The 22,103-nt window shown below is 38.2% G+C and overlaps 1 protein-coding gene across 4 annotated transcripts; it reads left to right on the top strand.

Annotated features, from left to right (window-relative positions):
• Nucleotides 1-669: 669 nt before the first annotated feature.
• LOC110826779 (uncharacterized) lies at nt 670-21,737 on the top strand. Of its 4 annotated transcripts, XM_022057752.2 has the most exons (19): nt 670-773; nt 896-1,020; nt 1,726-1,825; nt 2,554-2,680; nt 4,311-4,622; nt 5,424-5,643; nt 6,250-6,490; nt 8,070-8,194; nt 8,729-8,830; nt 9,695-9,778; nt 11,335-11,475; nt 12,693-12,878; nt 14,553-15,200; nt 15,744-15,974; nt 16,558-16,809; nt 17,644-17,820; nt 18,607-18,849; nt 19,497-19,602; nt 21,405-21,737. In XM_022057752.2, exons 2-19 carry the CDS (start codon nt 1,015-1,017, stop codon nt 21,659-21,661), a joined length of 3,558 nt encoding a protein of 1,185 aa, XP_021913444.2. In that variant the 5' UTR covers nt 670-773; nt 896-1,014; the 3' UTR covers nt 21,662-21,737. The 4 variants fall into 4 exon arrangements, with proteins under 4 accessions (XP_021913444.2, XP_021913443.2, XP_021913445.2 ...); XM_022057751.2 differs by having other exon boundaries at nt 684-1,020; XM_022057753.2 differs by having other exon boundaries at nt 685-1,020; nt 14,616-15,200.
• Nucleotides 21,738-22,103: the final 366 nt, after the last annotated feature.

Raw genomic sequence — 22,103 nt, 5'->3', positions numbered from 1 at the left:
AAGCAACAAAGGATTTTAATAAGTAGGATTTGAGGATTGAGTCTGAAGATGTCTTTCTTCTACGCCGTTGAGTGTGTAGTCTGGTAGAAGTTTACCAACATTTCAGTGGTCTTTGCAGTCTCCATCATCAGGGCGACTTTCATATAGGACATGGGTGGGGCTTATTTTGCTCATTTTGTAAATCCAAGATTGCAATTGACAGAGACAACACTTTTGAGATTTTGTAAGCCAATGCATGGCATGAAAGTAGGAGATAAAGGCAGGAGTATAACTGAATAGATTGAACCAGTGGCCGCAACATAACTGCTAGCTTCAGTAACGTCACTGAGAGAAGGGAAGAAAAGATGGAAAGGACAAGGGAGAGCAAGATTACGAAGATTCTGTTGTTCCCTTTCTAATTCCGACACAATCGGTCATTTTCAAAGTGACTTTTACACTGCATTGTATTTTGTGAACCAAAGGAAGAATAAAACACAAATGCAGGCAGACGCGCTACTTTTACAGTACAAACGTAATCTCACATTCTACAGTATACAAAGAAGGAGCGGGTTATATTCTTCGTATGCATAATTCCTTCTTGGTATCTGTGCTGCAGTGAGCCATCACAATTTCAGTCTCTTGTTCCTAACGTCTGGTTATTTGTAAGTTGGCATTATTGTGATTAGTACCAACCTATGCCGCTGCGTGACTGCACTTTGTAAACAAATATGGTGTGGCCTGTTTGAATTCGATGTTGTTTTCGCTTATTTATGCCTTAAATTTTATATATTTATGTAAGTGTGTTTACAGTCTGTGTTTCATACAACGCCCTGAATTTAATTTGTTATATTTTGTGTATTTTAATTGAAAGTCGCTCAGGTAAATATTGTAGCACTATGACGTTTCCAAATTTCAGTGATTTATTTTGAAGTGCGCCTGAAAGCATTTACGGGTAAAATCGTCTAATCACCATGCCCTAAAAGTTTATAGTCAGCGTAGAGATGATGATCTACTCATATTATACTTCAAGTCTAGATGAAGGTGAGTTGTCAGTTTAGCTGGTTTACTTTTTGCTAAAGAGTTCACATTATCTGTTGTGAAGAAGGCTGGATGAGCCCCATCCCCCAAAGTAGTGATAAAGAAATAAATCTTGCCCAAGTAGGGGGTCGAAACCCATTGTATCTATTCTTTTTACTGACTGTGCTGTTCCAACTCTAGAAAGCATACAGGGATCTGAGCTATATGTTCCACACTCCTACAGTATGAATGAGAATAATAAATTCCTTATTTTTAATTTCTGTTGGTGACTGTTTATATCTCTGAATGATTATCATTTTGTGCTGTTACTGTGTTAATTGTGAGTAATCTCAGGCAAATATATAGGTTCCATTTGTTTAAATTGTTGTGTGAGAGCATGTCGAATCATATTAAAAATGGCTGTCTTCTGGGTTGTTGCGCCATGTAGTCTAGTAGAAGTTTAACGACGTTTCAGAAGTCCTTGCTGCCTCCATCATGAGGCATATTCTTGATTTAGATGTTTACATTTTTTAACATCTCTGGTTATATAATTTTCATTGTTACAAGATGTCTCCATTGTGCTATAGAATGAGTAATTGGACTGAAAATTTTCACATTGAAATGCCACAATTGATGCTTTTAAATTAAAGTTTGTGAAACTGATTTGTGATTAAAAGAGTTACCAAACAAGTAAGGTGAATAAAGCAAGCTGTGTTTGTATCTTTACAGATGGCTGATGATTCAGAAAGAGATGTTGTACCTGTAAAGGATGGATCTTCATATGAGAGACAAAGAAATGTGGCAACTCTTTCACTAAGTGGTGACAGAGGTAATGAGTATAATACTACCATACAAAGTGCTAAGTAATGTAGCATTGATCTTGTATTTAAGCTCGATGCCACGAGGCATGTAGGGGAGTGAAGGTATAGTGCCACTAATTCTTAACTTCAGCTGTCAGCGTCATTCTTTGGTAGCTATGTTTCCAGAGGGCTGTACAAACTGGTAGAAATTAAATAAAGAAAATAACCATTTGGTTTTCTAAAATTATCCAGGACATGTTTTCAAATTTGAGCACTGCGAGAAAATATTTTATGCTTAAGAACACAGCTTCAGAGGGTGAACCAGTTCAGCTTCAACTAATTGAGTCTGGTAAATTTTTTGCCAGTCATTTGCATGCTCAGAGGAATTATTACCACTGTATTCAAATTACTGACAGAGGTTGATGATGTGTATTAGTACATGTATAATACTAGGAAAGTTATTTTAGAAGGAAAATATGGGGACCTTACATAACTATGTCCATATAGTTCTGTTCAATACAACCAATTCTTTGGTTTCAAAGACAGACTTAAAGAGAAGCACCAAAAACAGAAAAGTACAAGGCCCCAATTTCATCAGATATTAAAATGGCCACAGTAAGTGATCACAATTTTATTTAAAGTACTGCTAGTTTTGTATTAAAGTCATTGTTTTCACATCCTGGTTTTTCCATATTGCTGACCGAGATATTCCACCTTCGTTATATGTAATAAAGCAAAGTTGTAAAATCTTTTGTAGATATACTGCCTGCCCCATATATATCTAAGCTTGACCGTAAGGAATTGGAGGACCGTTACATGAACCTTGTGTTGGACAAAAGCCGTATTAAGAAAGAGTGCAATAAACAAGAGGAGACGATAAAGAGGTACGTAGAATTTGTTATTTTTTTATTTGTAGTGTTCTGTCTGACGACAGGTCCATATGAACAGGATCCTTCCATCCTTTTCTCGGACTGGGACCTGTTCATATACGTTCTTGGCAGATGATCCAGAAGTGGTTTGCCATTGCCTTCTTCTGTGTGTGAATGGAGTAATTGTTGGGATGCCACGGAGGAAAACTCCGTGTTGCCTAGACCACGGCCTTGCCCAACACAAGTTATAAATTCGGGCACCGCCGGGAATCGAACCCGAGACCCCAGGATTACAAGGCCAGCGTTCTAACTGCTAGACCACCTCATCTTATTATTATTATTTAGTGTTCTGTCTGAGGACAGGTCCATATGAACAGGATCCTTCCATCCTTTTCTCGGACTGGGGCCTGTTCATATACATTCTTGGCAGATGATCCAGAAGTTGTTTGCCATTGCCTTCTTCTGTGTGTGAATGGAGTAATTGTTGGGATGCCATGGAGAAACCGGGGAAGCCCCCGGAGGAAAACTCCGTGATGCCTAGACCACGGCCTTGCCCAACACAAGTTATAAATTTGAGCACCACTGGGAATTGAACCCGGGACCCCAGGATTACAAGGCCAGCGTTCTAACTGCTAGACCACCTCATCTTATTATTATTTAGTGTTCTGTCTGAGGACAGGTCCATATGAACAGGATCCTTCCATCCTTTTCTCGGACTGGGGCTTGTTCATATACATTCTTGGCAGATGATCCAGAAGTTGTTTGCCATTGCCTTCTTCTGTGTGTGAATGGAGTAATTGTTGGGATGCCATGGAGAAACCGGGGAAGCCCCCGGAGGAAAACTCCGTGATGCCTAGACCACGGCCTTGCCCAACACAAGTTATAAATTTGAGCACCACTGGGAATTGAACCCGGGACCCCAGGCTTACAAGGCTAGTGTTCTGACCGCTAGACCACCGTGGCGACGTACGTAGAATAGAAGAACATATTCTTTATGAAAACTGCCATCTTCATACTCACTACCAAGAGAACCTGAAATTCTACTTGGTTCATATTGATCCGACGTGATTCGTACTTGACCTGAAACTCAAATTAATTGATTTTATCAAAAAACAGCAATTTAATACAAAGTATGAATATCACTTCAAATTCTATTTACCGTGTTCTAATAGGTTTTTCAGTATGGTGAATATATAGCACAGTACAAGGAAGAATATTTTCTGATCCTGTTATGTGATATTTATAGAATAGTTACTTTTGGAACAGTAGGTTTGTATCTGGAATCAGTTTCTAGGTCAGTGAAGTACATAAAATATTGTTCTTATTTCATATCTTTCTAATTGTCATTACTATCAGTTTTTGTAAGAAATATTAATTGTGATAGAATTTTTAATTATGTTTACAGATATGTTGCTTAAAGATAATGAGCTGTAGTTCATTTCATGAGTAGCAAATGAACATATTTTGTATCCAGAAAGTAGAGTTGAGATTTTCAAGTTGTGTATCAAATCATTTCATGACCTGATAGCTTAAATGTATCCGGTCCCATCATTGACAGTATTAAACAGTGTTGTTATGGAGGATAGGATGTAATTGTTCATGAATATATTTACATTAATGTAAAGTTAATTTTCGTGTTTGTAAGACTGGCTACAAAGCTACTGCGGTTGGTAGCAGAACAGAAGCGTGACATCCCTACAGCAGCACAGCGTCATGATCGCAGTCTGGAAAGTTTGGTTGTGGACCAACAGCAGCAAATACATGAACTGCAGCAGAATAATACTCAACTGCAGGACCGACTTACGGTTCTGCGTAACCAGCTTGCGGAACATACGTCTCTTCATTCTGCCGTACACTGCAATTTTATGAGAAAGACACGTTCACCAGCTCGTTCTAATACTCGGACCTGCACGAGTTCCAGAATACCAGCTGTTGTACCATCACATGATTCTCAAAAGTAAGCTGTCTTATACTGCATATCGTCAAATGCATATACAACATAAAACGTAGTGTATTTACAAGTTTCACATACATGAAGTAAATGCGTGTTATGGAGGCAGTATGTGTCCATCCGTCTGCATGTTTTATTTCTGAAATTGCTCTACAGATTTCATTGGAAGTCTGCTCTAAAATCTGCTATGAAAATTTAATGTTGATTTTTAACTTCTACTTTACATAAAAATCAAGTAAAACATGTTAATTCTTGCATAATTAGGTCATTGTCCAAAGGTTGGTGTACATCATAAAATGTAGGTCTCATGTTTATTTGAAAAATTTCTAAATATGGCAGATATTTAGAATAATTAGAAGGACAAATAATTTCTGTAGTCTGTGCATCCAGATGGGGCCCACCCAGCCTCCTGCCAAATGGGTACTGGGGGTCCTTTTCCAGGGGTTAAGTGTTCATGGTTGTGTGTGGTAAGAATTGGAGTAGTGAATGGAAAACCAGTTGGATTTAGCATATACATTGCTAAACATCAAGTTAAACCAGAACTTATGATTTGTTAATAATCCCACTGATACAATATTTTATTAAGCAAGTTTCTTGTTTGAATTCATACATGAGTTACCTGTACTGGGTGGTGCTACTGGTTTACTTGAATAATAATCTCCACTTTCATTTTACTGTCAGTTGTCCCAGGTTTTGTATGAAAAATTTATTCACCACAGACTCTGATCATTTTACATCGCATGTTATGTGATGTCTCAACTTGCAGATAATTCTGTATGTGCTGACCGTAACTCATGTTTATTTTAGTATGTTCCAGGAAAACTCACAGACCAATACTCTTCGCTTTAAAACTGCTGCCAGTCCTTCTCAGCCGCTAGGGACAGAAGTAATACCAGACCATGAGAGATTTATTGATGAACATACGTCAGCTGAAATTCCAAGCAGCAATACTGCTGCTGTGGAACAAAACCAGGAGTTTCCAAAAGAAATTATGAGACTCCATGAGCAAATTAGCATCTTGGAGCAGGTAATTTTGATTCACATTATCGCTGATGCTGTCCTCCATTGTGATATATATATCAGAGTGTTAAAAAAATTCTGACAGTGTCATAGATGTGAGAGTAGTGCAGGTGGGACAACAGCACTTGCACTGCTGCTTCTCAGTAAGACTGGTCATTTTAATGTAACTAGTAACTAAAAAGTAAAGCCATCCCGCTACACAGCATGTAGGTCATTTGGGGGGAATGGAAGTATAGCTCCTACTCGTTCTTAACCTTGGCGTTAGATGGGGTGAGTGGTCAGCATCACGCCCCAGCTGCGCTTTACCCCCAGGAAAGGACCCCAGAGCCGGTCTGGACGCAAAGGATAGAGGAAAAATCCTCTGCCCCTGTCGGGGATCGAACTCCAGTCGTCCAGCCTGTAGCTGGTCACTATACTGACTGAGCTGTCCTGGCTTCCCAATGTAACTAGGTTCAGGTTAGGGCCAATCATTTTTTTTTAAAAATATAGTAATGGTTTTTGAAAACAATATAAAAGGGAATTTATTCACCAGCTGAGTAGCTACTATCTTTTCGAGGAAGACTGTGCCACGAATGTCCATACGTAGTTATCCTCAAAGTCTTGCATGTTGTAGGATTTGGAGACACAGCGTGAACAAAGCAGTGCTCGTATCAGTGAGCTGGAGGATGAGCTTGCTAATGCTGTGGCGCGAGACCAGAGACAGAAGGTTGCCGAAAATGTGGAGATGATTCGATTGCAACGCAGTCTCCAGCAGCAGTCGGCCCATCTGGTGGCACAGAGTGCAAAGAACCAAGTTCTGGAACAGGAAGTGGCACACTTGCGTCAGGAGTTGGAGGCTGTGCAGCAAGAGAATGGTGGGGGGTGTTTCTGTAATTGTAATTATAGGAATTAGCTGAAATGTCAACATAAGGTTTTTGTATTTACTACACATACTGCTGCCTAGTCCAAGAAGTTATAAACCACTTTTTATGTACGAGGTGCGATCGGAAAGTTTCAAGACTGTGTCAATAGAGGGCGAACCGGATGTAGTACAAGCTTCTGCCGCTAGGGGGTGCGGCCTACATTCATAATGAATCAGTGTGCCAGCCGGCATCATCGAATTAGCATTTGTTTCTTAGTTACGGGCGTTTTGGTTGTGCATTACACCGACCCTCCTGCGATTTCGGAATGGCGTGTGCATCAAATTTTGCCAAAGACTCGCCAAAACGGCTACGGAAACCTATGAAATGCTAAAGCAAGCATTTGGGGAGTCCGCAATGGGTCGTGCACAAACTTTTGTGTGGCATTCACGTTTTAAAAATGGCCGAACCTCTGTCGATGATGACGAGCGTTCTGGACGACCATCTTCGAGCACAACGCCCGAAAATGTTACGAAGATTCGGCAGGCCATTCACGAAGATCGACGTCGTACCATCAACGACTTGTGCGACATTGTTGGGATAGGCTATGGGACCTGTCAGCTGATTCTAAAGGAAGAACTCCACATGCGACGCATCCTGTCTGAGGACCAGAAGCAGAATCGACTTCTCGTTTGTCAGGAGCTCAAAGATCTTGCAAGAACCGACCCCAACTTCCTTTCTAAGCTCCGTGTGACTTCTTCCTCTTCCCAAAGATGAAAATTCAGCTAAAGGGAAGGAGATTTGAGACGATAGAAGAGATTCAGGCAGAATCGCAGATGGCGCTTGACAGGCTGACAAAGAAAGATTTCCAGGGATGCTTCCAGGCTTGGCAGCGGCGCTGGGATCGTTGTGTTCACTCCCAGGGGAACTACTTCGAGGGTGATGGATGAATTTAATACCTGAGATAAGTGTGCGGGTTTTTATAGGCGCAGTCTTGAAACTTTCCGATCGCACCTCGTATATTACTTTTGTATGAAATTGTGGTTTCCTCTTTTTCTTGTTGTTGTGTAAAGAAGGAATATGTACCAAGCTGAATTAAGTGTTACTTTTAAAATTTCAGTATCCATTGCCCAAATAGAACTGGGAATGGGTATGCGTTATTCTGCAACAGGCCAACATTTTAACCTAAATAATTATTATAAACATAAAATAAGGCTATAAAAATGTGGGCTAATGTTTTGCTAGTGTAACCATTGTAAATAATCATCTAAAATATGTTTGAAATGCTATATGTGGCACATTGGATACTGTAACCAATAACTTGTCTTGATGTAAAGTAATTATCCAAATTTAACAGTGAAACAAACCAAAGAGTAGCATGTGAGGTTCTTATGGCAGTCACCAAAATGCATTGTGCGCTAGTGCTGTGAAGATAAGCGCTTTTTATGTAGTGGCATCATTCTGTTGGAAACAGGAACCTTGATACGTGTTTGTGTTGTTCTAATTTTAATGCTGAAAAATAGCATACAAGTTTTAAAATTACTTTTAGCTGGACATATTAATTTTGGCTTTTATTTGGATTACTGTGCTGCAGATGAACTTAAACACCAGCTGATGAATGAACATCAGAAAGTAGCAGACATGCAGCAGGAACTCCAAGGAGTGGGATCAAATCGCCAGTCGGTCAGAGAGCTTCAGGAACAAATTAGAGACGTTCAGGTACAAACTGAGTTTCTTATATCAGGAACTATTGGGAATACACTTGGAAACAGTTTCATTTATATGAAGCTGAGTTACGATAATGTGCAATTGATTCAGCTGGCCAACAAAATTTTTCCTTTAACGAACTTAGAGGATCATGTTGTCTGGTAAAAATTTACCATTTTATCATTGAGTTCATAAGAAACACACCACTGGATCTATCTTGAACAAGTTCAATCCAGTTCATGTCATGCAACCCTAACACATTTCTTCGTTAGGTAATAAATTCCTCACAGCAATTAGATTGGACGCTGGGTGGATACCAGGTCAATTCTCACCATTCTGGTGATAAAATACCACTCAGACTGCTGGAAGGGATTGAACCGAGTCCAATCTGCAGTTAGGTATCTTAATGACTAAGCTACCACTGCACAAGGAATATCCTGGATCATGGAATTTGTAGAAAGTGCTTTTAAAGAAACTTATATAATATACTGCAATATTAGTGATGTTTGATTACATAGATCATAACTTTTGTACGTCTGTTACCAGAATGAGCGGTCTACCTTGAAGGAGCACAATGAACGCCTCTTGGCACTAATGTCATCAAGGCAGATCCAGAGTTCAGAACAGGAGGTAGAACTTCACTCGCAGGTATGAACTAATTTCACTCAAACTTCAGACTTCTCGCTTGTCAAGAAATCTTTTTTCTAGCTACATTCTTAGAATGCAGATTCACGAAATTGTTAATGCCCCATTTTACTAGTACTATAACAACAATCTATGAGACAGAAATATTTTTCTGTTGGTAAGAAGTAACCACCGCCACGGTGGTCTAGCGGTTAGAACGCTGGCCTTGTAATCCTGGGGTCTCGGGTTCGATTCCCTGCGGTGCCCGAATTTATAACTTGTGTTGGGCGAGGCCGTGGTCTAGGCAACACGGAGTTTTCCTCCGTGGCATCCCAACAATTACTCCATTCACACACAGAAGAAGGCAATGGCAAACCACTTCTGGATCATCTGCCAAGAACGTATATGAACAGGTCCCAGTCCGAGAAAAGGATGGAAGGATCCTGTTCATATGGACCTGTCGTCAGACAGAACACTACAAATAAAAAATAAGAAGTAACCATATTTCTTTAGGATCCTATTCCACTCCATTATTATAGTTTTAAGATTGGTAAGGCATACACTTTGGAGTGCGCTAACATTTTGGAGGCGTTTCTTTTGCCACATCACGTACGTTGTTCTTGGACTAATGTGATCGGAGTTCATTGTTCTGTCCCGTGCCATTGTTTTACTAATATAATTTTTGCCATAATGTGATCTGACATCCTGTTGTTGCACAAAAAATGGATTCGACCAATAGGAGTTTTTCACACTTCATATTCTTGCTCGTAAAACAAGTAGTATAAGAAAACAGTATTTAATTTTGTGTGCATTGCAAGTGATTATCTAAGGCCATGTAGAGAGAATAATTGTCCACATCTTCATGCAGTAATTCTTAATGTATGTTAGGTGTCGCGGTTGGAAACTACGTTGGCAAAAGAACAGAGTGAACGAGCCCAGTTGATGCAACAGATAAAACAACTACAGCTGGAGGTACAGTATCAAGCTCATTTGCAGTTCTGTGTTAGACAGGAGAAGGCTCTGTGACTTCAGGTGGATGTTGAGGACAAATAAAAGTGGCATTTATTTATATTCAAAATATAAATATTATCTTGTAAGACTTGAGGTTCTCACAGCGGTGAGTATGAAGATTTCTGTCTTCTGGGTTATTGCGCTGTGTAGTCTGGTCAATGTTAACCAACCCTGATGACGGAGGCAGTATGACCTCTGAAACGTTGGTTAACATCGACCAGACTACACAGCGCAATAACCCAGAAGACAGAAATCTTCAAATATTATCTTATTTTCTGCAAGAAATTGTGTGTAAAATAAGGCCATAAGGTCTTGGCCAAGTGTTGCATGTGGGTGACAGTAAGATTTCTTAGGGAGGGTCAGAACTGAAGGTATCAAATAAATGAACAATGAGAAGATCAAGGACAGGTGGAGAGATCAGATGACAGATAATGAAAAAGAGAATAATCTGGGAGAGAGAAGGATTGAGAAGGCTTTGCCGAAAGATGATCTTTCCTTGTGGAAATGTCAGTGAATAATATTACAATTGGTGTATAGCATCTGGTCAAAGTTTGCAATTTACAGTGCTGATTTTCTCACACATAACCTCATATACCCAAAACCAGGCACTACCTAGAGCAGAAGTTATGTCCACTGTTTTCTGTGCGCCTATAAATGCTGCCTACTGTCCACAGATGACGAGAAAATCCCTGCAAGGGGAAGTTGTTTCTGGTGCGGTGCGGGAGGAATGTTACTTATCAGCTGGACTAGAGGGCTGCTATTGGTGGGAAGTGTGATACATTAGAGTTTTACGCTACTACACACAGACTGAAAACATCAAGCCGTTAAGAGTAGCGTGTAGTGAGTGCACGTCTAATGTGTTCTGCGGGTGTTGCGATAATATTCTAGATTAAATCACTGTGCGTCTGTGAGGTAATCTTAAAGCTGTACCCATTAGAACACGTGAAAGCCTGTCGTCTGTTGTTCGTTCAGTGGTTGTGGAACGAATGCCTTTAGGATGGGTCGTCACTCACCGCGAAATCTTGCGCATGCGCGTATATCGAATTCCTAGCAGGGATTTTCTCCTGGTCTGTGGACTGTACCTGGTACTCATAATTTGTTGCACCCGCATCTAAAATAAATGTGTCAGCTTATATGGGACTTTGCTTGATGTAACACATGAAGAAGTCAAACCAACTGTTGCGTACGTGCGTGCAGTCGACGGATCATGTCAGCTTGTGCACGTGTTTCGTTATCAACACTATAAGAATTTTTCTTTATTTTGATTTTGCATGTGGCTCGTATTTAGGAACCTTATTTATGAGGCTACTGGTCAAGATAACTTATATATGATTCCCACAAAATGTTACTTACCATATTTTATTGTGTCTTGTTAGTGAGTTATTGCATTCTGATAGGCAATATGTAGTTGCTTTTGAAAATAGAGTAGTTCGTATGAAATGCTCTAATGCTTGCATAAGATAAAGTCTACGAGTGCACAGATACCTGTAATAGAATGTAATGTGATTTATTCACAGGTGGCACAGTTGGAGGCAGCTTTAGGAAAAGAACTGAAGGAAAAGAGCAGTTTATTAGGGACTCTAAATGAGATGCATCAGAAGATGCCTGAACCAGAACACTCATATTCTGCTGACAAAGAGAGTGCTCTACATATCCAGGTAGTGACTTGCTTATTATTTGAGAGGAATTATCTTGAAATTGTTACTTTCATTTGTTTATATTGAATGGGGCCGTTAGTCATCGTCTTCTCGCTGTGGCAGCCTAGGTTTGTTGACTGGTGTCCTATTACAAAGATTAATGGGGTGCATTTAATGAAGAAGCAGATGAAATGTCTTTTCAAAGCTTATATTTCATATAATATTCACTTATGGCACAAGGAATTTATTATTTAGGTTCTTAAAGTCATGAAGTAATGTGGGGAAAGCGATATTTTCTGGGAAATGTGTTCTGAAAAACTGTCAGGACCATACTTGTTTGTAGTGAAATGAAGGAAAAACATTATTTTGGAATTAAAATGTAAATGGATATAAAGAAGTATTAAAATAAAAGTGTGTTAGTAAAATTAGTAATGAAACAAATTTAATTTATTTAACCAGAAAATGATGTGAACAATAGATGCTCTAAAGAGGCACAAAGCTAAGACTTCTTGTACCAGAAACTAATATTTCTTCATGTGAGTTATCCATTTTTGTTAGTCAACACTCTTGAGTATTTATTATAAAAAAATACGATTTTTTTAAAATTAAACTCTAGGGAATGATATACAGATATAATACATTTTCATTTTTTTTCGATTTTTTTAAACATTTTATGGAGTTTTATTCTTAATGTGCACCTGACACTGTCATCATGCTATAAGCTTTTCAAATTATGATATTTTTTGTTGAACAAAATATAAAGTATGCAGTGTGTTAAAAATTCTGATCTGAATTGAATTTCGACAGTTATATCCTCATATTTACAGTTAGTAAAAGGCTACGAAGCAGACTGGCATAGTAATGACATGACTCATGACTTACATTTTGAAGGTACTTGATTTTATTCCCAGCTGAGAACCAGTTGTCCTTATTTTCTTCCGGGTTGGGGTTGCACAGTATTTCCTGTTAGATTACTGTTAAGCTCACATGTATTGCTCTGAGTTCATCGTATCTAATGAATTTTGGAACTGGGCTGCCTCCTCTGTGGATGGTTAGCACATGTCTGACATCGAGTTTATCAGGTTGATAACATGCCGTGACAACATTACAGATTTGTCTAGATTTTCATATGTTTTGAAAATTTGTTATTTATAGATAATGATGTGTAGTTAAATTGTAGTCCATTCTTATAATGCATGAATCAAATAATAAAATATATGTTTTCCTGAAAATGGCAGGTGGCACAGCTCGAAGCCACATTGGCCAAAGAACTGATTGATCGTACGCACGTTCTTCAAAGTCTTGAAGAAGAGAGGACGCAAATGGCAGCGCTGAAAGTTGCCCATAGTCAGTTGCTAGTCAAATTGCAGGATTTACAGGCTCGACTTTCTGAGACCGAGAGGCGGCTGCAAACACTTCAGCAGGTAATTCTGTAACTTCTTACAAGCAAGGCGCATGCACTTCAAAAATGTTATACCTAACGCAGCACATATATGATTATGATATTGCATGGCTATGCTGTAGCTCATGAGGATAGATGCCAGGTTCTTATTGTGGAGGTCTGGGTTTGTTCTCAGGTATGTGGATTTGTGGTGGACAAAGTAATGCCGGGAAAGGTTTTTATGTCAGTATCGTTTCACCGCTACTCCATATTCACTCTCGTATCATCTGGGAGTTTGGACTGAATCATCTGTTGACACAGATCATTCAGTAACTTCTGAAATTTGTTTAATGTAATATAAAGTATTCATTAACCCTTTCACTGCCAACAGTTCTGCTTCTGATTTCTTCCCAGTCCAGGCGTTTTTAGCAGCGCACTTGTGATTTTTAGCAAGACAGTGAGTTGCAAATGACCTAAATGTACCAAGGAATTACTAATGATAGCTTCTTGCATCATTTCCTGAAAGAGAAGAAAACTATTTGCTATAAATGCATTCTGAAAGATTATTTTTTTTCTTACAGTGTGTTACTTTCTAGCTTAGGTTGGATATGGTACTATGAACAAAGCACCACTAAACAATCAAATTTGGAAACGCGAACAAAAGCATTGACTTCTTTGTTCCTTGCATTGCATGTTAATATGCACACTCAAGTAAGTTGGTACCTGCCTGTGTCACCTGGCCTCTTTATACGCACAGCAGTATATATTCTGTAACCGTGTACAGGACAAATATTATGTACATGGTTTCAAAAAATCAGGTTCCTCTTTTAAAAAAAGCACACAATGTTTCAGTTATAAAGACAGGTTGATTGATGTTGTATAGGAAAATAAGTTCTGTTTATTTTTAAAACCAATGTGCGTAAATACATGTAAAAGTTTTAATGCAAGTTGATTGGAGGTTAAAGAGAGTGGTACATGTATGTACCACTGTCATATAAACTGATGTCTATTTGGTCAGAATAACATTTTTGATTGCACAGGATGTTTCATAATGCCTGAGAGGGTGGTATCTTGTGAAAACTCCTTTTTTTCTGTTTTGTTTTGGCAACCATAATTATTAGAAATGCGAAGCAACTTTAGCATTTTTTCTATTTCCTTTTTCTTTGTTTTTATTTAGCTTACTGATTTTTTTCCCCATGATACTTACCTTGTCAGCTATTGATATGTGTCATGTGGTAATCAGGGGTAATAGGTGTGTAGTATGTACACAGTATGAATATTGAAAAATGAGAAATTGTTGTCTAGCGGTTAGAACACTGGCCTTGTAATCCTGGGGTCTCGGGTTCGATTCCCGGCGGTGCCCGAATTTATAACTTGTGTTGGGCAAGGCCATGGTCTAGGCAACACGGAGTTTTCCTCCGTGGCATCCCAACAATTACTCCATTCACACACAGAAGAAGGCAATGGCAAACCACTTCTGGATCATCTGCCAAGAACGTATATGAACAGGTCCCAGTCCGAGAAAAGGATGGAAGGATCCTGTTCATATGGACCTGTCCTCAGACAGAACACTAAATAATAATAATAATAATTGCTTTTTTTATTACACTGTCAGCATTGCTCTTGAGCTTCGACTCCTTTCCTCATTCACAGTTTCAGAGCCACTTTTTGTGTTCTGCAAGTCTACCACCTTAGTTCTTGTATTCCTTCTACTTAGGATTCAAGGAGAGATGTCACTTTTTATATCCCACCACCTGCCCTGTCTGTGTTACTGTCACAGTCTCCGCCACGCATTCCAACACTAGAAGAAAGCCAGCTTGCTCTGAATCTTCATGAAAGATTGACGTCTAAACCTACGAAGAGTTGGCCAGTGTCTTCTAGTGCCTCATTTACTGAAGACTTAAGTATCTCTTCAAACAGGATGAATTACAAGAAACAACAAGCTTTGGATACTGCCAGTGCAAGTGAGTCTATGCCTGATATGTCGGCTGACAATCAGACGTCTCGGACATCACGTTATGACAGAAAATCATCTGCGTCGTCAGTAATAAATAAAGGGTTTCACATGTCAACCAAGGTGTCCACCCGAGAAAAAAGTCTGCAAAGAAAAGATGTCAACTACTGTACATGTGATCGAGCTCCTGGAGTGTTTGAAGATTTCTGTGCATGTTCACAAGTTTCCTCTCCATCTTTGAACTCTTCTCAAAAATGTGAAGAGTCATTACATGTATCTGACAAACAAGAATCTAGTGGTCTTCACATGGTAGATGCAATTTTGATGGCCAGTAGGGATGAGATTACTATCAATTCTAAAAATGGTTGCATTGTGTTACCACATGAGTTGCAATTGCCAGGAAATGTGATGGTAAGTATAGTCAGTATTATGTGATTAAGTTGGTTAATTTGATAGTGTCATTAAAAATCAACACTAAGACTTACATTAAACCATGAATATTATTTTGGAAACTGAGTACAATGAACGAGAACTCTCACATCCATTTCATGGGCCAAGGTTTAGTCATTGCTGCTTTTTGGTACAGTAATTTCATGGTTATTGTGATGTTTCTTAAAGAGTACTGCATTAATAAAAATTGTGTTGTGTGAGAAAATTTAATTGTATTATATGTGGACGAGGTGAGTTTTCTATGTAATAATAAAAAAATTGGTGCATTATTTGTAAAATGGTCACTAATGACGGACTGTGCAAAATAATGCAACTTAACTTTGGAACTACTTATATGGTTTTTGATGGACTGAAGCACATTTTTTTTTCTTCTGTTGTATCTGAAGTTCTCACTATTATTTCTGCTAGCATCAATGAAAATTGATAACATTAGATTCTTACCTGTTGGTCAGTTAAATAGTTATTTTACTGTAAGAATCCATTGTAAGTTGTTTTTTTTTTCAGGAGAAATTTAACTCAATTTCAGAAGAAGGTTGCCAGTCCAGTGATATTTTAGAAAGGTTAAAGATTCCAGACCTTGTTTTATGGACAAATGATGAGGTGAATACGATGGCTGCACTCTGTGGTGAGAACAGGATTGCAGCTGCTGATCAACTTGATATGTGTCGTGAACTGGAAAAATGTCGTGAATTACTTCGAGTCCAGTACAATCTGAATAGCACGTACAAAAAGGAGGTACTGGCTTCTCTCCTTTCACTTTCTGTACGCATGTCCTGGGTGTCCAGAAATTAATTATTCTTCTACTTAAGTCTGTTCCAACTTCATAACAATTTGTCATGCGATATTCATATGTTTCTATAGCCTTTTGGCCTGAATTGAAGATAAATTTTGGGAATCAGTTGTTGCTCATTTTGTTGAGACAAGGTACCATTTTTCCTTCATTTTTAAATATTTACTTAATTCCTTATTTTTTCCATATTTAGGATATGTGACTGCTGATTAATTTCTTCATTTGTTAGTCAGTTAATCTTTTCATTGGTCTTAACATTACCTTTTTCTCACAAGCCATGATTCAGAACTAATTTACAATTGTATCATATTTATTACATTTTGTTTTGTGTAACATTTCCTTGTGTGGTGAGTTATTGATACACCAGATTAAAGTCTAAGCAGAATTAAAATTCAGAAGCTTAATTTTTGTTGGAAATATTTAAAGAGACTTCTAAGTACTGTATGTTATCAAGATACCATCGTATTGCATGTTAAAGTCATCGACAAAAATCAAGATGTTTTGAGAGCAAATATCTATTCCCTGCAGGTAGCAAGTCTTGCCCAGCAGTTGAATCAAAGTGAGGATGATAAAACAAAAGAAATGGATGAAATGTCCAAGTTATTACAAATGCACACAGCAAACATCAGTAAGCTTCAGAACCACTTGGAAACATCTAATCTGGTTCACACAGCTCATGATACTCGTCAGCTTACAGTAGGAATGGGAGAGGGCCTCTTTGAAATCCATGTGGATCATTTACATCTCTCTCCTGAAGCACTATCACGGCTTGTGGATCAGGTGAGATATTTTGGTCTTGCAGATGATGTGAAAATAACTAGATATTTCATTCCAGTTTTCCAAATGTTAATGGTACAGTTATTAAATCTGTTGGTAGCTGTTTAATTAATGTATATGTTATCTGAACTAAGCCTTCTCGAAGTTATCACCACCTTGTCGAAGGCAATATGCCGGGTGAGGAGGATCGCGTGCTCAAATGACCCTAAGGGTATGCCGGCCGGAGATTCGGCTCATGGTAGGGTCACCCAAGCCGGACAGGTCTAAGGAGATGCGATAGACTAAGAGTGATACACTGGTCCTCCAGGTTGGGGGTTGGGCGTAAGGCTAACAACCTTTCACAGTAAAAAAAAAAGCATTTTGGTATATTTTTTAAAAATTTTAGTTTGATTATAACATTATTTTCCTAGTGCAGTTCCAAATACACATTTGTGTGCTTCATAATACATAATTTTATTTACAAGAAACAGTATGAACATACAGAAATGGAATTTGTACGAAACGTTTGATAATAACAATCGATTGCTTTGGAAGAAATGTTCTTTTGTGAAATTACAAGTAACTGGTGGATTTTTTCTCCCATTGAACTTGATGAAATTTATACTAAAAAACAATGTTTAAATTTTCAGTTTTCATTATCAGATGTATTTTAGTTTTCATGAACAACCTCACACTTTACAAAAGTTATGCTTTTGGTCTGTACATATAAATTACTTATTTGAAGTTCCATCTCTCAAAATTATCTTTCCTTGGCCAAGCAGGCTATCGTACTTTCTCAAGTACTAGCAATTACTGTTATTTATAACGTGGGATTCTTAACAATTTTTAATATTTCAGCCTCATGATGCTGTTTATCTGGAGAAGGATCCCCCAAGTTTGTTTGTAACCTGGGTATTTTATGATCAAGATGTGGCATATACACCAGTGAAGGCAGCTGTAACAAATGTTGAATTTGACAGTTCCTCTGTTCATAGGGTCACTGTAAATGATGAATTTCTTGAATATTTGAAAAAGGTAAGAGAAACTGTGGGCAAATTTGTTGTATTTTGATGTGCTGTGTACACAGGATACTGTGCAACTATGGATGAGGGCCAGAATTAGCCCTTTGAAGCCAGTGCTCTTCTAAATAGTAATTATGAATTCAGTTTGTACCTCAAAGAAAACACACAACATTTCTCCATTACAAAGATCAAATGGTTAATACTGTTTAGGAAATTAATCCCTGTTAACATTGAGAATCATATAAAACCCGTTAATATAAAATGCATAGTCACTTATTTTGAAAGCAGTTGATACGAAATGTTACCGGTGGGCTTTAAAGGTTTAATCTTTAATGAATGCAGGTGGACTACTGAATGACAACTGACAAGTAGCATTATTTCAGTTATTATCAGTTAGGTGAAATCTGTTCCAGGTAAAATTTTCTCCTATGAATGATGTGAATGTTAATGCTGCGTTAAAGTTTCATATGTGAAAGCACTGATGATAATATATACTGAAATGAACTTCTTTATGTATGCATACAAGTCATAGTTTGAGTATGCAATGGAGTTATAAGCCTTTATTTTGTGTTCCTTTGCGTATTGATGTGATAAATAACATTAATCTGAAATTTAATCTGTTATAATAGTTAGATGACACAGTGGTAAAGATTTACAATGTGAAACACAAACACACAAATGATACATAAATTACACATATTTTAGGAAACAGAATTCATCTGCGTGGAATAATTGAGGCAGATTTGATTACTTCTCAGTCTGTGATTGTGATTCAACATATTCTTATTTACATTTGTAGGAAGACTGTGTTGTTGAGGTCCATATGGCAGTTGATGATGCAAGTGAAACAGTGGCCAGTGGTACCTTTCAGTTCTCAGAACTGCTCATATCCCCACAAAACAAGATTCACGGTACTGTCCCATTAACAGGGACTAGAAGCTGTGAAGCCATAATTGGGTTTGGAATTCTCCAGTGTTGGTACCAACTCAGTTGTTCTCTCAGTCTTATCAAAAGTTACATCCAGCACAGAATAGCAGATAAGGTAAGGTTTTTACTGCAGTTAACATTTCAGTTATGGTCTTTGGGGTGCTGCCCTGAATATGGAGGCTGTATGTTAACCGCTTGCAAGACTGTGTGGCATTACAACCCAGAAGACCACAATTGACAACCACTATGAAAATGGCAGCTCTCAAAAGTACTTTATTCATGTTTCCCTCCTAACATTGGTTATGTAAGGTTATGTTATTTTTCATAATTCTCATATTCAAGACTGTTATTATCAATGTACATTATCTTAGGTTAGTTAAATTGTTATTTTAATATAGTTGAGACAGTATTGATAGGAATGGTAGTTTATTTGGCCTGTTTCATTTCTTTCTGCCTCCATATTGTTTGTAGGTTCTTTGTTCTCAGTGCAGGCCACCCAACCTCAAAATGGTGGGCCGTGTTTGAATTTCATGTTAGTTTATGTTGGATGGGGAATACCTGATACTTTCAGCACAACACTAATGCAGCTTTTTTTATAACTTAGCGACGTGAAGTTGTGTGCGCAAGTTCAATGTTGAAAATGGCAGTAGCACAGGGTCCGAAAGGTGCGGGGAAGCAAAAGACTGAAGGATCAGCTCCTGTTTCTAGATTTTCCTTTCTCTTTCTTTGTGCAAATTATTTAATCGTTGGATTTATCGTCAGGTCTCAAGGACAAAAATGCCTGTTCCCGCTCCAAGACACAAAGGGGAACAAAAATCTGAAATCAGTCATCCATTTCCCAACAAAACTCCTGATAACATCATCACAGGTAAATACGTAATACATGTGCAGGAATTTAAAAATATAAGATTGCGATTGTAGTGTACTTCAGTGTTTCTGAAAACTGTGGCCTGTAGACCACTGCCATTGCAAAGACTAATTTATGCAAGTCTTCAAATTTTAACTGATGTTAAATTTATGTGTATATTTTATTATACCTAGTTAATATTTTAAAATGAGCACCATTTTTGTTTTTCATTTCCTTCTGATTCTGAAATAGTTTGTGTTGACCATAACTGATGTTTAGGTGTTCTTTACATATTATAATAAATGAAGAACACTTTATGGTTCATTACATCTTTCAGCTGAGAAAATCATGTTCTTCTTGAGCTATTAGTTCAGATATCAAAATTGAATCTGGTAAATTATGATATTTATTAACTAGCATGTACATATAATAGTTATTACAATATTATTATAAAGTATATCTAATTAAAACTGTATCCTCCATGCTGTCATGTGGTTTCCGGCTTATTGGTGCATGATGCCTTAACCACCATGGCTACTCAATAAGTTGTAACAATACAGTGGAAATTTTCTCTAGAAGCTTTGTGCATTGTTAAAATGTGACATGTAGCTGACTTTAAATTACTGCCATGTGTAATCAGAAATTGAAATTAGCTAATGACCTGTAACTATTGATTGTTTCCATTGTCTTGTAAATGTCAACACCGTGTTATGCAACAGAATTCTTTGTTAGTACTATATCAGTTTTTTATCAACATTATTGTTATCTGTATTCTGTAATGTTCAACGGATGTGGTGCAAAGAATGCCTTTGAAAATTTGTATACTTTGCAGAGGATTCATTTTAAGATGGTAAATTTTTCTAGCTGTGATAGAAAAATTATATAAGTGGTCTATGTATCAGCTTGGGAACACTGAAATATATAATAAAGAATGTTAATTTTAGCTCAGTCAGTATAGTGACTAGCTACGGGCTGGACGACTGGAGTTCGATCCCCGACGGCAGAGGATTTTTCCTCTAGTCTCTGCGTCCAGACCGGCTCTGGGGCCCACTCAGCCTCTACAATGGGTACCGGGTTCCTGGGAGTAAACCGTGGCCGGGGCATGATGCTCACCACTTACCCCCATCTAGTGCCGAGGTCGAGAAAGAGGAGCTATACCTCCACTCACCCCAAGCGCCTGTATGGCACGTAGCGGGACAAACTTTAATTTACTTTTAGTAAGGTTACTTATATTTATAAGTTCTTGCAAATGCATTATTTTTTCTCTCTGCCTTTTGTTTTGTCTGGTGATGTGATCTTGGCAGGTGCTCTGCCCTCATGATTGAAGTTTTAACACTCATGTAATTTCTTGATGATCTGTAAAAGTAAAGTGAAGCACTCCCATTACACGCCATGTAAGTCGCTTTGGGGGAGATGTAGTATAGCTCGTACTCATCCTTGACCTCGGCAGTAGATGGGGGTGAGTGGTCAGCATCACGCCCCTGGTACTCTTTGTTTGTTTTGTCAAATTTATGATCGTGTTCTTCTCTTGTGCTGTATCTGTAATTGGCCTTCTGGCTGTTGATGCAGAGCACTAATAATAAATAATTGAATATTATTACTGCTACTACTGATACTTTTAATGTGTAATGCAGTTTGTAATACAACCCTTCCTGTGGGGAGTAACTTTAGTATCCATCATCAAAAATAGGCTACATTTCATATTTTCTTTTACCTAATGTGGTGCCCTACTGAATTTTAATGTCAAATACTTATTTTATATTTATTATGAAGATCCATCAAAAGATATGATGTATGTCTATCAGTTGATCTTTGTTTTGTAGAAAAACGGGTTCAAGCTGAAGACGATACTACAGCGAATAAAGCTGAAGAAAAGGTACCAGTAAATGGCAGTACTAAAGAAGAAGTTCTTACAGAAGATATGGTTAAAGAAAAAGGTCCTATTGAAGGTAGTTCTGAAGAAAGTTCTGCAGAACATGTTCATGAACAGTCTGTACAAGAAAATAAAGGAACACTGGACAGAAAACCTTCAGACTCATCCATAGACAGTCAAAATTCAAAACAGGTATCACACAGTTAGTCTATACTATCATCTTGTCAATAAATATGTAAATAAAATAAATAAATCCGTGGCGTAACAGCTCCATAGAGCCAAAGCCGACTAGCTTGACTACTGGCCTCACATTCACATGCATAAGCAGAGGTGAACGATCATCCAACCAGATATAGGGTGACGTGTGGTCAGCACGATGAACCCCCAGCCATTGCTAGTTTTCATGACCGGATTACGCTACCCATTGTAGCTCCCCAATTTCCTCACGATGCTGGGTTGGCACCGGTCGAAAGCTCATGAGAGAATTTCTTCTCCCCCGAGACCCGAACCAGCGCGCATTCTGTATCGCTGGTCCGAAGCATGATGCCTCAGGCCGCGCGGCTACTCTCTGCTTTCTTCCAGTAGCAGCTTCACATCATGGCTTGCTGTGATCGAGGTTGTGACCAACTGGCCAGTTTCATAAAGTAGT

Source organism: Zootermopsis nevadensis, unplaced genomic scaffold (assembly GCF_977971745.1).
Source record: "Zootermopsis nevadensis isolate Lab colony 2312 unplaced genomic scaffold, Znev_1.0 Znev_ptg000020l, whole genome shotgun sequence".
Lineage (NCBI taxonomy): Eukaryota > Metazoa > Arthropoda > Insecta > Blattodea > Termopsidae > Zootermopsis > Zootermopsis nevadensis.
Note: the sequence above shows the minus strand (reverse complement) of the source record. Positions and strands in the feature narration are given on the sequence as shown.

Coding starts and splice junctions, on each gene's coding strand:
- LOC110826779 (XM_022057752.2), top strand. Junction 1,826..2,553: donor TTCACTAAGTGGTGACAGAG/GTAATGAGTATA, acceptor AATCTTTTGTAG/ATATACTGCCTGCCCCATAT. Junction 6,491..8,069: donor GGCTGTGCAGCAAGAGAATG/GTGGGGGGTGTT, acceptor ACTGTGCTGCAG/ATGAACTTAAACACCAGCTG.